The following is a 15,980-nucleotide window of genomic DNA, read 5'->3' as shown; positions in this document are numbered from 1 at the left end:
CTTCGGATTTTGCTGAGGGTGAGTTTAATGTGAGGAAACTTTTCCTTAAAAGTCTCGTTCATATCTTTCTTCAGATCAGACGGTTTGACATATTCTATAACTGTCGTCTGCAGGATAAAAGAACAAAGAGCAAAACAGCATAAGAAAATGAACCAAACCAGAACAAAACGGAGTAGAAGAATGCATAAACAGAGAACAGAACACATTTAACTGTAAGCAGAGACAATGAGAAGTCAAACAGTTGTCAGTGAATGTAAATAATCTGATGAGGACGTAAACACTGACGGGTAAATATTTCTCTCTGCGATTCATTTATTGTTGCAAAGATGGCACTATTTCTCTCGCAGGGAAACTCATTCATGCTTTAGTTTACAGTCTTTCCAGGTATTGTGATGACTGTTCCCAGGAGTATCCAATAACCTCATCAAATCTGTTTCAAAAAACCTGCTATGACTTTACACACTAAATAAAATCCCCTGCTGATTATTTTTAAATCTAACAATGACGCGGGCTTTGGTTCCACCGAGTCGGTCCGTCTCTGTGTTTGTCCTGTTATGGACAGATCACCTGGTCAGTGTGTAGCCTAAATGGACAGTCTGCAGCCCCACCCCAACTGACTTGTTTAAGCAGTTAAGAAAATGGATTGATGGCTCAATAGTTTGAGGTATTAGATCACATTGATCTTATAAAAATCAAATATTGCCACAGCATTCCTGCTCATTGATCTGCTAAATTTTTCCCTAATAGCCTCAAACACCCAAAGGCAGCTCTGCTCTCTCTCCAATGGGTTTGTTTTATTTTGCAAACTTAAGATGGCCTCCTTCATTTGCATTGAGATCTCCTTTAACCACATGTTGCATGTTTACAACTTTCATTATTTAAATGCCACACAACTCAACTGCTGACCTTTCACCTGCAAAACGTAAGTGGTGAAACAGACACACCTTTCCATGAAACAGATTTTAAGTCACCAGCATTAGGCCATGAAAGAGGAGGTGACAGTGAAGAGCTGCAGGTTCCTCAACAGTTTCTTTACAGCTCAACTCAGTTTAGACCTTAATCCTGATATTTAGTCACATACACGCTCATGTCAACACTTCCAAGGCCTAATTTAACGGAGGGAAGCCTGCGAGATAATCCTGGTAGACAGCCTGATCTAAACCTTATCATACGCAGGTAACATGCACCGTTTCCATGTAACGCACCAAACTGGTGTGGGTGGGGGGTGTTTTGTAGTTTAGGCGACACTGACAGTAGGTGGTGAAATCACACTGTGTAATACTAACACGCACGCACGCGCTTGCTCACAGTAAGCTCAGTGAAATGCAGCCCACCTCAGCTGTAATCGTCTCATGAATTAAACACTGTGATACAGTGTGTGTGTGTGTGTGTGTGTGTGTGTGTGTGTGTGTGTGTGTGTGTGTGTGTACCTGTTTAGACATCTTTATGGGGACCAAAAATTGGAATATAACTTTACTTGTGGGGACCAACAGTCACTTATGAGGACAAAAGTGCCGTCCTCACAAGTTTTAAGGCATTTTTCAGGCTCAAAATGTGCGTTTAGTGTCAGGGTTACAATTAGGTTATGGTTAGGTTTGAGCTGAGGGTTAGGCATTCATTTTTGATGGTTAGGGTTAGGGTGAGCAAATACTGAATGCATTATGTCAATTAGATGTCCTCACTATATCAAAACGAGAATGAGTGTGTGTGTGTGTGTGTGTGTGTGTGTGTGTGTGTGTGTGTGTGTGTGTGTGTGTGTGTGTGTGTGTCTATAGATATTAATTCATGTCAGAGGGATCAAACTAAGCCGCAGCCTATAGGACGATGAAAAAGAAAAGAGCACGTGTGCTCTGCTTACTCTTAGTTCTCTGAGATTTACAGTCATCTGTTTTATTCACCCTGTTTATCTCTCCTTCAGTTTTTCATTTTATTCCTGTTTATTAGAACATGAGAAATTAAAATTCGGGTTTAATGTGATCAATTTACACTTTTAATCTCCCCGAAGCACAGATGTTATTGTCTGACTCAGCATTATAATTAAAATGTGTAATAAAAAAAAGCCAAATACAGAAATCCTACCAGTCACCAGAGATTAGTGAATATCTGACTGATGATGCATTAATTCATGTGATGATATTAAATGGATTAGATACCACCTACTGGTGTGATCAGCATAGTTTTTACTGAACCTGTTATTCATATGAGTCACACACCAGTGAGCCAAAAACACTATGACCCTGTACATGGTGAATAAGGTTGATTATTTCTCATCAGTGTTGTTGTCACCACTATAAGACAGTAAATGCAGAGCTGAGTGTTGCAGTCATCCTAAAAACAGCAGCAGGGGCAGGTGTAAAGTCAGTAAAGTGTTACAGCCAGATGAGTCTGAGTCAGAGCCACCCTGAAACATCGAGGCTTGTTGGGTGCTCCCTGTGAGCTGGCGATTACCTTCAAACAGTCATCTGAGGAGGGACCAACAGTGAACAACTATGATACTCCAAATCTTACAGGACTAATAGGATCTGCTCTTAATGTCTTGGAGCCTCCAGGCATCCTGCTGAATCCCTGCTGTGGCAGGTTGGAGCTTGTTTTGGTGGTACAAGCAGCACCGAGAGCAAATTAGATCAGAGTGGTCGTGTTGTTTTGGCTGTCGTTATGATGAATTCTTTTAATTAATTTAGAAACCACAGCTCTTTAATAGCTCACATATGTTTCAGTAAGATTTCTGCTCGTGTTCAGAGAGGCGCTGGACCCAGCTGAAATCTGATTGGCCCCTGAGATGCGCCATCCCGTCACTAATCACTGGACAGGGTGTGCAGGACTTCACTGGTTGGATCTTTACAGATGCATAAACATCACAGACATCAAACACTTGTGGTAAGCATGATGTTGATGTTGATTTCATGGGGGAGGGCTGGTGATGACAGGAAAGATTACAATGTTTACAAGTTCAAAGAAGCATATTTATAAGATGGAAATTGGTAATCAGTATAAGTCTGATGGGACTTGAGCGTAGCATGAGCGTGCTTCGATGTACAGACAGCTCAACTTAGCATTTCATCAGCCACAAAGCTTCATGCTAAGGTGCTTTTCTGGACTTTAGATTGTGTTAATCTGTGAATCTGAGAATGAGTGCTTATTTCAAGCATTAGTTAGCAGCTAGTTAACAACTAAACTGGAATTAAACTAGCATCTTGTGTGTGAAATATTTTAGTCACGTTACTTTCATTGCTCGCAAATGAAAGTGATGCAGTTACAAACATTTCTTATTGAATTTTCTTTCATATTCATTCACATTTTAAATCTTATTTACAGAACTGAGCGATCCAGATGTAAACTCAGGAGTTTCATTACAAACAAGAGGTGTGTTCAACCCTGAAACACTCAATCTGCTGCAGAGTCCAGGCCAAAGCTTTCAGTGCAGATCTCCTGAGATTTGGACTTTTCTTTTTCATGTATTGTTTTTGTTACTAAACTTGATTTATTTAACTCAACATTAACATTTTTGGTCAACAGGCTGAGGAAAGCTACAAATATTAGACCTAATAAAAGCAGCTCCTCAGAACAAGCCCATATTAGATCAGTTCTTGTTATCAGGCAAGAAAATTTGGGAATGCTGTCTCTAAATCGCTGCCATACCAGGCGGCAGCTTTATGATGAAGGCTGTTAATCCTGATGATGCAGAAGAAAGAAAATCTGATTTAGATTAAGGCTGGAGGCTCAGAATTCAGGAAGTTACTGCCAAAATGACTGATTAAAATCTGTCTTGCTGAGGTCACTTAAACCCAAAAATGTGCCCATTTTTAGAACTTTGATAAGATAACACACAAACACAGCCTAGTGAGGGCTACAGCACCAGGTTTGCAGTGCTACAGACCCCAAAGTGTATTAGTTTACTAAAACCATCTGTCCTCTCACAAAGCTCATTAAAGGTGTCAAACAGCCTGCGGAGCTCTGGACGTGGCGTGAAGGAGACGCACAGCTGTCAGCGATTTGCTCCGTGTGGGCGTCCTCAAAAATAAACAACTATATTTCAAACCATCTGCAGTGTTTTCTTACCATGTAAGAGGCGAAGATCAGCACTCGTTTGTGTTTGCCGCAAGGCCACTGGGGGTCACTGAGCAGGTTGGGGTCATAATCCATCACATCCTCCACACCTGGACAACAATACACATCGATTCAGAAATAATGTCAAAAGAGCAAAACTGAGGTGAGGCGAATAACATGAGGTGTGATCAACAAGTTCTCTGACTCACAGCAAAAACATTTAGTGCATCTAAGCGAGATCTGTCTGCAGACAGTTAAGGAAAAGAGACTGAATTTTATCTGTTTTCCTGTTACTCTGATCAAGTCCTGATAATTTGTCTTTGAGGGAAAGGGAAACCTCTTTGATGCAACATTACCAGCTTGAAATTTGGCTTCTATCCTACTCCAGCTCAGTCCTTTGTGCACCTCTTAACTGCTTTCAGCTCAACCACTACTTTTTTTTTTTAACCCCCAGGACATTTGCCCTTCTCACAGAGACTTCAGACGTTAGACTGACAGGGCCCCACTCGTTGCTCATTTTTGGTGACAACAGTTAGGTTAACGTAAAGAGGAAACAGCAGTTTCAGCTGAGAAGTCCACGGTGTCACAGCCGGTTTGTGGTGTTATTCAACATTTGAAGGACTGAACTGTGAATCCATTCCCTCAGGCTCAGGATGTCGATGCAGAGCTCTACTATAACATCCTGACACATTTAACATTCGTTTCAAACCATTAAGGCAGAGGTGTCAAACTTAGTTTAGTTCACTGGACACGTGAGTTGATCTTAAGAGAGCCATTAAACTAAATTTATTGCACAAAAACTTATGAAAGCACATTTTTTTTAGTTTAACAAAGTTTATGCACAGTTCGCAGACATTCACATTCAAAATAAATCTCAGTTTTTCCTCATTCAGTCAGTCTAAAGTCATTACAAAGAAACTGTACCATTAGAAAATTACAGAATCCCATCAGCATGGCTACTGGGGCTTAACCACCTTATTCTGGTTCTTTATCAGGAAAAGTGCTGCAATACAGTGCTTCCTGTTAAAAAGTCTGAAACTGTTTGTTCTTCATCTTAGCAAGTCTGAACTCTGCAAAGTCATCCAGCTGGCTGGATTGACACTCCTGGGCATGTATGCACATTTGGCATCCCAACTATGGCACAGAGTATTGTCCCATTGTGTGCATGTTTTTCTGGCTACACCAAACACATCGCTCCCTAACAACCTCCCTGACCATCAGAATTCAAAGAGATTTTTGTCCTCTTCCCTAAATATAATTGCAGCTGTGGAGATCCAGCACATAAACTCCGCTGTGCAGGTTCTAGTGATCGAAAAAGAGCTTACTGGGGTGTGATCTGAAAATGGCAGCAGCACCAAAATCTATCATTCTGACATTTGCAGAGATTGTCTTGTTTTTTTTCCTCCAGAATCGAACAACAAAATGGATTTGAGGAGCATCTGTGCACCTGTGCACTTTACCAAGCCTTCATCTGGTTTCATATTATGGCCTAAAGATCATTTCATCATCCAATCACCATTTCATCCATTTAGCGTTTGTTGGCCCTCTGCTGCCACCAACTGTGAATCAGCAGAAGGCACCCAGACTTTCTTTCATAGTGCTACCAGTGGTCCAAGCATCTATGTACAGGTACAAGAGCAGCTCTGTACTAATCAACAGCTAACCTTTGCTTTGCAGGCTTTCGTAATAATGTTATTAAAAACATTATGCCATTTATAACTCTGAGTAAACGAGTCTTTGGTGTTTCTGTCAGTACTTAACAAATAAGGTGCAATTATGTCAGTCTTAAGAGCTGCGAGTCTGAAGAAAACGTCACAAGAGGACTAAAAATATCAAACCTGCTGCGCACGGCCTCGCGCTCACACACAGCTGTATTGTGTTAATGAAAGGTTGTGGATTAGAAAGAGGGGTTTAGAGGCTAATTCAGGGCTCTGTCACTGTGGATGTGTGTGTTTACAGATACAGGATGTGAGGACATGCGTATACACATGTGTTTAAAATATAAAGAGGATGATGCTCCAGCACAGCTGCAGCAGCTCTCGTTTGCTCTCTTCATCCTGGCATCCTGTGTTTGTTTTCTCTTCCTCACGTTACATCCTTCTTTAGCATTTCAATCCAGAATTGTTTGAGCAGTTACATTTCAGCCTCTTTGCCTCGAATTTCTTGATTAACCTTTTCTGAAATCTCAGAATTCAAGGAAACAGATCAGTCATATCACTCGGAGTCCTAATGCACCATGACTGTGGTCAGAGGGCTAAATCACAGCTTTCACAGTTAGAACCATGAACAGATTGTGTTTTTGTTGTTCCCTTTAACATGATAAAATCCTTTAATGTAACTGTGGCTTGATGTCAGTGATTATCTACATTACATCTAATAAATGGCCACATCTTTAGGTTGAAATTCATTTCTAACAGTTTTAAATTCTTGCTTTTGAAAAACTGCAAATGACAGAAACAAAGAATCATTATTATTCTTAGGAGAAGAAAACGTGCAGACTGTGACTGAGCTCATTTCCATTTCTTACCCAGATCCAGTCCCACAGTGCTGTTCAGCCGGCTGGGCGGGTAGCTCCTGCCTGGAATGCTGTGTGTGCTCCTGGAAACGGGAATCTGCAGTGTCAGGTCGCTGGCAGACGACGGCTTCTGCCTCACCAGCGCGTTAGTGGGGTACAGGAACTGTGCGTATGACACAGACTGACACAGAAAGAGAACGACTTTTTAAACTGAGATATGAAATCTGACCACACGAAACTGTTTTGGATCATAAATGTATCCATGAGAAGTAGGTCCACATTCTCTACCCTGCCATAGGTGTCCAGGTGAAAACCCTCTAGCCCCGGCAGCATTTCCAGGGTGGTAGAGATGTTTCCAGACGAGTGTCTCCTCCTGGGGTGATTTAATGAAGGATCACTGGAGAAAGAAAGACATCAAGAAAACAAAGAGAGAGAAGTATTGATAAAATGTTGGTAAACGGCCTATAAACACACAGCAGACAGCTGCACTGTCATATAGTAGGAATATTTGGTTCCCAGTTCTTCCGACTCGTGTCCTATCTGAAACCAATCCAAACATCTGCTGCATCTGGAGCAGAAACCCCTCAGTGCAGCCGGTTTACCTACAGGAAATTAAATTAAGGACAACTGCAATCAAAGATTCACGACACCATAAAACAGATTCAGAAGACAGCAGCAGCTTCAGTTTGCCACAAGCCATCAGCTAGCATCGTAAAAAACTGCTTGAGCGCTTCAGACGGGTCAGGCTGTGGTTTTGTTTCTGTAATAATCACAGTTCAGCCTCGTTTCGCTCCAAGACACGACAGACACTGAAAACGAATCAACGAATTAATCATTTATGACAGAGCAGTTCATCACAGCCTGAGGAGAAATGAAATCTAACAAAAATACAACTTTGTTTTGCAATTATCACTTTTTTACTGCAGACTTAATTTCAAACTGATGGATTTTCATGATTTATAGAAAATGAATCCAAATGAATTTCTTTCTGGAACCGTTACAACGAAACATCTTTATTCACACAGAAAAACCTTCCTCATTAAATATAATCTTACCCTTTGTGTAATACTAGATGTACACAGTATATGACTTACATCCTTTCACTGTACATTACCTGTTCATTTCGCAGGTTTAACTTTTTTCTTTTCCTTATATTATCGGATTTTACTTTAACCTCAGAGTTGTATATGATCCCACCCAGCGCAGGTCTTCATTTCACAGTGATTGTGTGGTTTCCAGATGCAACACGTCATTCTCAGACTTCCTGGATTTAGTTTTATATATTTTAACGTGTCTCACAGAGAACCACCTGCCTGATCAGGAGCCATGCAGCGCTTCCCTCCTCCTCTGCAGAATCGCAGGTCGGCTTGAATAAGATTCCAAAATAAACAGATAATCGTTTACGTGATGAAGGACACAAAAATGCTGAAACTCTGAAGTATAACAAGTTGCTTTTTACAAACTCTGATTTAAAAAATGACAGGCATTGATTGAATTAAAATGGCTGATATTTAATATATTTTCCATTAATTTTTCACCTAATTTGTTTGTAATTTCAGTAAGTTTCCTCTGGCACCATCTGAAATGTTATTTTGAATTGTTCAGCTTTTTTATACCTGGGGACTGCTTTGGAGCCATCTATACATTTTGTGACTATTTATATTTTATTGCCGCAAGCACTGATAAATATGCATTATTCAGCTTTTGGTTTACAGGTGTTTGCCTGAAGGGTCAAAAAGGTCAGCTATCACCATGACGCCATGCACTGAGCTTTCACAGCTTTTACCATCAGCTGCTTGTAAAAAAGTGAGTTTTCACTTCCGGGTGAAAATTACTCATTCTGTCTCATAGCATATGGTGTGTGTGCGTGTGTCTGTGTGTGTGCGTGTGTGTGCGCGTGTCTGTGTGTGTGTCTGTGTGTGTGCGTGCGTGCGTGCATGTGTGCGTGCGTGCGTGCATGCGTGCGTGTCCAACACTGAAACAAAGAGGGAACTGAGAATGTGTTTATGATAATAGCTGAGTACATAACATGTGTGCATGGTGCGAGTGTGACATGACACAACACGCACTAAGACTTCTCAGAATTTCAGCTGAGAAAAAAAAAGTGTGTTTGCGTGTGAACACGAAGAGAAAAGGGAGATTAATATAACTCGTCTATTGGAGAGAACAGCACAGGTGTGTGTTCTGCTCCCTGCTTATCCATTATTGTTTCTTCTTCTTGTTACTGTGAGATGTTTGTGTGTGATCATGGTGTTTGTATGAGTCACCAGCCACTCAGACCTAAGGTCAGGTCAGAGGGCTCTGATGCACATGGGAAAATCATCCCCCTCTGAACAAACAGCTCTTCCCCTCATACTCCTCCGCATCATCCCCTCTTCTACTCTCATGTTCCTTTGTCTCACAATGAAGAAACGAGACCTCTACTTCTACTTCCCTACTTCTACTTCTCTTAAGTGTCCAAGCATTGTTCCCTCTAGTGATTTTCTGGGCCCCTTGTATATTTCCTAAAAACTTGTGTATTCATTTTCTTTGTTGCTGTGCAGGATGAACCAGCAGTGTATGGGAGCAGCTGAAAAGCTCACGTTTCTTCATGTTTAATGTTGTTGCAAAGTCCATCTAATAAAGGTCTCTGAGTGATGATTTTTACAGTGATGAGAGCTGCAGGAAAAACATTTCCTTTCACTCCACTTGGTTCACTCTCTTAGTTACGGCGCCGCCTCCTTCCTGCCTAGTGAACAGCGACAGGGGTAGTTATTGGTCATACTTGGTTACTGATCTTTTTGTTGAGAAAACCAGAAGCTGCTTGGGCTAAATCTCTGAAAACCTTTTATTCACATGCTTCTGAATTCATTTGACGGTCTCCATGCATCTTTTTTTGCGAGTGAAACCTCCACGCTGTTGAGGCCATCACCAGCATCACCTGCCAGCAGAACAGCCTCTTTATCTCAGCAACCTCAAATGTTTCCTTTCATGTGAAAACAGCGACTGGCAGGAGGAAGATAACTATTTACTTGTAAGGGTTTCCTTCAGCCAGCTTGCTTCAGGTGAACTTAGGCCAGCGATGACCAATTCAGTCAATAACAGTTTTAAATAAGCCAGCAGTGTTTAAATCTACTTTCCACACATAGTTTTTTCCCCCTGCCAACAGCCCATTGGTTATGTCGAACCCTGTCTCTTGATTTCATTATGAGAGGCAGGAGATGGGAGTACATAAGCAGATGTGTCTGTACGGATTACCTGAGGTAGAAGCTCTCTCCGTAGGGAAGAACAGAAAAGGCAGCACACAGAGACCTCTTAGCACAGATGAGCACGATTCTGAAACACAAACAAACACACATCAGTGGTTATCGTGTTATGACATCTGTCCAGCCGAATTACTTTTTTCCATCTGAGGCATTTTGCTGACTAAACACACACAAAAACACACAAAGTTTCAAAATGAAGATGCTAACTCGACATGTTTGTGGTGAAATGAAGAGATCCACACATGAAGCTAAATCCCAGGGTAAAAGTTCAAATTTAAGGATTGAAAGTTTAAAGGATCATATCGCTCCTCAGCATGGCGTAATATTTACTCACTGTTAGAGAGCAAAACACACAAACGCACACTTGACACCAACTTAATTGAGTTAAAGGCTCCAGCTGCACCCTTACCCTCAATTCTGCTCAACTATGAGATGATATAATAGAGTTTCATTAAGGAGAACACAGTGTGTGCGTGCACGTGCATGTCAGTGTTTGTTTTTTTATTGCAGCTCCTCTGAGTATAAACCCATCTACAGCTTGCTGGCCTGGTTTTGGTCTCAAGAGGAAAATGTTTGCAGTCATTATATTTGGCTCAGGAACCAAGAGACTAAAAGATTATTCACTATGTGTGAAAACATAAACACACTTAGCTCAGAGCTGAACAGATACTTGTCCAATATGCAGCTTCTTGGACAGTTAGAACAGCTTTGTCTGTCAAGTCAACACAAGGTCAGCGTTTCAAGGTCTCCGAGTAACTGAAGCAAATGTTCCCAATTTAGCCAAGGCACGAACCGGCTCTATAGTTCATCAGGATGCTGGCAGACGGAGCAGTAAATTTATCAAAGTAGTTATATAACCTGGATTAAACAATATTGGCCAGCCAGCAGCACACAGTCGAGCACACACACACACACACACACACACACACACACACACACACACACACTCATAGCCACATGCTAGCATGTCATTAGCACGTCATTAGCCCTTTACCAGAATAAACTGTCGAGGGGGGCGGTACCATGAACACATTTGTAGTAACAAACTTAATCATACATTTAAATCACCTTCATCCAACTAAACATGGATATTTTGAAAAAGACAACAAAGGCAAAGTGGCTAAAGCTAAAGCTATCCAGAGCTCAGAGCCAGCCAGAAGTCAGCGGCCTCGGTATGAGCAGAGGATCAAAGCAGTTACGACGAAAATTTTGGAAACGTATGAAAAAGAGAAAAGGGCGGATGTTCTATTATATGATGAATTTATAAACATACTGGAGAATAACATAAGTGTCTGATTTATCTTGTTTTATAAATCTGCTGCACCTACTTGTCTTTGGTAAGAGAGCGCCATCATTTTCAGTTAATTACTCTCCAGTAGCAGAGCACTTTATTTTCAGCTGTTTAATCGAGAGAAGATCCTGTAACTTAGTGCAGTTTGGGGGAAGCTGTGAAGTTTAATAATTTATTTTTATTATGAGCGTAATATTTAGCATAGAAGAAAAGTTGAGTTTTTTGTACTTATCCATAAGGTTTAGTGTGATGTCGGCCCACCCTTTGCAGATATAACAGCTTCAATTCTTCTGGGAAGGCTTTAGGAAGGTTTAGGAGTGTTTATGGGAATTTTTGACCATTCTTCCAGAAGCACATTTGTGAGATCAGACAGCGATGTTGGACGAGGAAGCCTGGCTCACAGTCTCTGCTCTAATTCCAATAGGTGTTTTATCGGGTGGAGGTCAGGACCCTGTGCAGGCCAGTCAGCTTCTTCCACACCAAACTTGCCCATGTCTTTATGGACCTTGCTTTGTGCACTGGTGTGCAGTTGGAACAGGAAGGGTCCAAACTGTTCCAATACATTTGGGAGCATGAAATTATCCAAAAATATAAAGCATTAAGAGTTTCTTTCACTGGACATTGCTTTGCACCTGTACACTTGACAAATGAGTGTGCTCACTATGCTTACTAGAATTATCACTCCACCATCTGATGTAAATGTGATCACTTTTGGCTTCAAAACAAAAAAACAAACAAACAAACAAAAAGCTAACTGTAGCCAAAATGCTGATGTGCAGAAGCCAGTGGTCAATATCACGTAGCTACACACATACACCTCACACTGACCGTCTCATCTGACTCCAGGCTTGAATTACAGATTATTTAAATGATGCCAGTCTGTGATCTTTATGTAGAAAAACTGCTACCAAACAATCTAAATGTATCTTTAATTATCCATTTAATTTATGATGTGTAGTAACTCGTTTTTATTTCTCTTCGCATTAGTCTTTGGCATCAGACTGAAGAACTGTTATGTAGTGGACTTGTATACACTGTTCTTTGTTTAGAAAGTCACAGAGGGATAAACATATGAAGAAGGAAGCCAGTTAATCCAAACACTGCGGTTTTTCTTACAGACATGACATGATCCCGGTCAAACATTCAGCACATCTTAATGAGGATCCAACTGGGTAAATAATTCAGTAGACTTTAACCTTAGGATCAATAGAGACACGCAGTCTTAACCCGTGTTTGCTAATTATGGTTTGGGATGTAAAACTGTATTACAGTACTAAGTGATTTATCATTTAAAGGGGATGAAAACAGACCAAAGGGAGCCCAGCAGTTCAAAGTTTAATTCTTTAGGAAGTTAAATACGCAGCAGCGTGATGGAAAATTCAACATTAAAGGTCATTAAAGCATGAATCATTACTCGTTCAATTTAGACACGAGGCTGCTCCTCCTTCCCTTCTGATCATCCCTCGAGACAGATTATGAGTTTGAATTTGCCGTTGTTGGTTGTGTGAGCCGGAGACGCACAAATACACACAGGCAGCGTACACAAAGCTCGTTCCCTGTGATGCATGGGAAAGTCAAGAGCAGGAAGTCACCAGGGAGCTCAGTGGAAACAGCAGAGACATCGCAACACAGCTGCTGGAAACGTGACTGTGCTGGGGAGTCTGTCCCCTGCACCCATCCATTTATTACCACACATTTCACAACACTGGGGGCACATTATTCCATAATCACCTTCAAGAAAAACAGACAATGTTCCCACTGAGGACTGAACCGCTGACCCAGAGCTTTGTCTATGTCGCTACACTGACAACAGAAAAACAAAGGGAATTTATAGATTAAAAAATAAACATTTTGCATTTTTTGTATGTTTGAAATCAAATGTAGACAGCAATATGTTCAAATTAAGCTTCATCAATGAAATGTATGCGTAGTGGAAGGTTTAATGTCTTTTACAATCATGCTTCTTTATAAATGATAAGCAACAACAGAAAATTTTCATCTTGCTGGAAACTAACTGGAGCAGAAAGATCTCCATTTCACCATTTTTCCCCAAAAACAAAAGAAAAATAAACTAAAAAATATATATAAATATAATTAGTTAACATAAATTTGATTTAAAAAAACATAACAAGCACTTTTACAATTCTTGGGTGGATATTCTACACTGTAAAAGGTCACCTACTTTTCTCACCTGTCACTTAAACTAATTACTAATATTTTACTGTTAAAAGTACAAAAACAGTTACCAGCTGGTTCAAAGATATCATGACACTGAGCACCACTGACTGGGGCTGCACCACTGACTGGGGCTGCGCCCAGGTGGCTGCACCCAGGCGGCTGCGCCCCTCTTTTCATCTGACTTATCGTTGTAAACAAGTGAGATGGAAAACAAGCAGATGACATCTGTGAGATTTCCATCACTTTGATGTACAAAATGAGAGTTGGCATGTCAGCAGTATCAGAGTAAACTGATATATAAACATCTAACCGCATTCTGCACACGTGCAGCTGTTAGCCTGCGGTGTAATAAATGCCGAAAAGTACCGCACTCCTCATGCAGTCAGTTAATTTTGTCTACTCTCTGCAGTAGTTTATGTTTTGTCCATTTTCTTTATGCTTTCTTTTGGTCTCTTCACTTTCCACTCATCCCTCAACTTGTTGCAAGAAACGGCTTGTCCCTCCCTGAGGTCTCGTCCTGTTAAAAGGGAGGTCTTTCTTCCCACTCTCACCATATTCAGGGTTTAAAAAATGGTTTAAATAAAAATAAAGAAAATCATCTAGGACATTGAAATGATATAATGTCAGTACACATCAGGAGAAATTGCACGCAGCTGGAAGTAAACAAGCAATTTTTACAGGTGACCTCAAGGTGAACTATTTAAAGTCTCCCAGGATGACCCATCATGGGACACAACAGCCCATTCTGAGGGAAGACAGCTCTAACATTTCCTCTTCTCTGTGACAACATGGTGACTTAGCTGAATTACAAACAGCACTGGTGCTCTTTACTGGATCTATTTTAAAACAATTACCCCTCAGTCAGTCTGTTATTATCTGATGAGCAGCCCTGTGGGCCCTTTTGACCCAGAGTTATAATTTATACACTCCACAAGGAAGGACACGAATAGAATACAATAGAAGAGTTAAGCAGACCAGAATGACACTGTCCAGGCTTCTCTGGTTCCTCTCCTGCAGTAAAGGCGACACTTCTGCAAGTCAGCAGCGTATGGCGGGCTTAGTTCTGACAGAGACTTAACAATAACGGAAAGATCAGTGTTGTGACCTCTGTACACTGTCACAAAGGACTGCCCCAATGAGAAAGAAGCAGAAAAGCCTCAGCCAGTCCTCGAGTTATGTGTTACAAAACGTACCACACAGTTTTCATTGTGATTCCTAAGCGGTCAATGTAGGAGGAACTGTTTGAAAAAGAGCCAGAGTATTTGCCACTGTAGCCTCTCCCGATAGCGCACCTCTACATAAAGCTTTCAGAGACCTCCACAAGCCTCAACTCACTGCCCCAACCTTGTTCCACACGCTGGGGGACATTAGGGATCAACATGCCTCTAAATACAGTCTGCACCTTGGCTGAAGCAGCTGAATGACGTGTGCTATGTTTTCATTTTTACCTTCAAACTCAAATATAGACTTCAGACTCACTGTGGAGCCAAACCTGAGCAAAACATTTTTTTTAATTTGAAGATTTGTTGTTTTTCAGAGTTCAAGACCAAAGATTCAGTTTTTCAGTATTTTTTGTTTTTACTTTTCCTCCAGGTATGCTTTGATAATTCAGAAACATAAATTAAAAGACACCAAATATAAAATGTATACAAAAATGGGATATAAACATCACCAGCACTTTATACAGAAGAAAAATAACTGCACTCTGAAGACTTATATTTAACAATAAAATTAGAACATAATGATACATACTTATGCTACAGTACTGTTTGGCATGTTTGTGCTGCTGGTGATAAAACATGATCACACTGAGAAACTTTTTTTTTTTTTAAAGGGGGTAGTAGATGTTTATATTCCTCAAAAAGGTTATTTTATCCTGTTGCTAGGTGGTTGCTAGGGAACTCGATGGCATCATACCATGTCCTGTATAATTAAACCTTTGTAGATAAAAATGAGATGCCACTGTCATTAAATTAAAAAGATGGGATGCTTTTATTAGGTGTTATAGATGCTTATATGCTAAAACCAGATTATTTCAGCTCTTTGCTTGGTGATTGCTAGGCAACATGATGACATCATAATATTTGATATAGATATGAACCTTGAGTGTCCTGGTATGTACCTGTGTATTACAGATTCTGTGTATTAAAGTAAGTAGTTTGTATTACTGCTCATTGTTAAATCTGATGGTACAGAATTATGGGAGTCTGTGTGGCTCACCTGCTGCCTCTTGTGTCGTACTGTTTCATATTTTTGATGAAATGAATCTTCTTGGTGTGTCGAGGTCTGGGAGAACCACCGGAGAGGTTACGAGTTCTGCAGAGAGAGAGCGAGACAGAAAAACCATGAATATTAATAAGCTCTCAAATCCGTAAACAAGAAAGAGGTTGCCAGTAGACACAGTTTCCACTTAAAAGACACGCACACACTCTCACAGAGTCACAGAATTAAGCCTAAAAATGCCTCAAGATGGAACGCTACCAAAGCTTCTTGAGCAAAACACATATTTCTCCACCTTTACGACAAATTAAAACATTGAAAATAAATATACAGCACAGTTTTAGGGGACACTAAAATAAATAAATTCTTCTTACAGTTCACATCTCTGAGTTCTAAAAAAACCTCCCGAGTTTGTGCGTCTGCCTGGTGAAGGTCAAGTTCTGAGCCAGGTTGTATCACTGTGCCGACCTCTCGGATTAAAACA

At 40.6% G+C, this 15,980-nt stretch overlaps 1 protein-coding gene across 2 annotated transcripts in view; it reads right to left on the bottom strand.

Moving 5' to 3' along the window:
• The window catches only part of cables2b (Cdk5 and Abl enzyme substrate 2b), a 47,605-nt gene that overhangs the window by 5,418 nt on the left and 26,207 nt on the right, over positions 1–15,980 (bottom strand). For both annotated transcript variants that reach the window (XM_013265632.3, XM_013265631.3), the window contains exons 2-7: positions 15,497–15,592; positions 9,800–9,877; positions 6,851–6,959; positions 6,575–6,743; positions 4,060–4,157; positions 1–107 (exon numbers count right to left, since the gene is read on the bottom strand). In XM_013265632.3, coding sequence (XP_013121086.1) covers positions 1–107; positions 4,060–4,157; positions 6,575–6,743; positions 6,851–6,959; positions 9,800–9,877; positions 15,497–15,592 — 657 coding nt within the window. The remainder of the gene's footprint in view (positions 108–4,059; positions 4,158–6,574; positions 6,744–6,850; positions 6,960–9,799; positions 9,878–15,496; positions 15,593–15,980) is intronic.

This window comes from Oreochromis niloticus, linkage group LG20 (genome assembly GCF_001858045.2).
Source record: "Oreochromis niloticus isolate F11D_XX linkage group LG20, O_niloticus_UMD_NMBU, whole genome shotgun sequence".
In the NCBI taxonomy this organism is placed as follows: Eukaryota; Metazoa; Chordata; class Actinopteri; order Cichliformes; family Cichlidae; genus Oreochromis; species Oreochromis niloticus.
The sequence above is the reverse complement of the archived record's forward strand: the minus strand, read 5'-3'. Positions and strand labels throughout refer to the sequence as shown.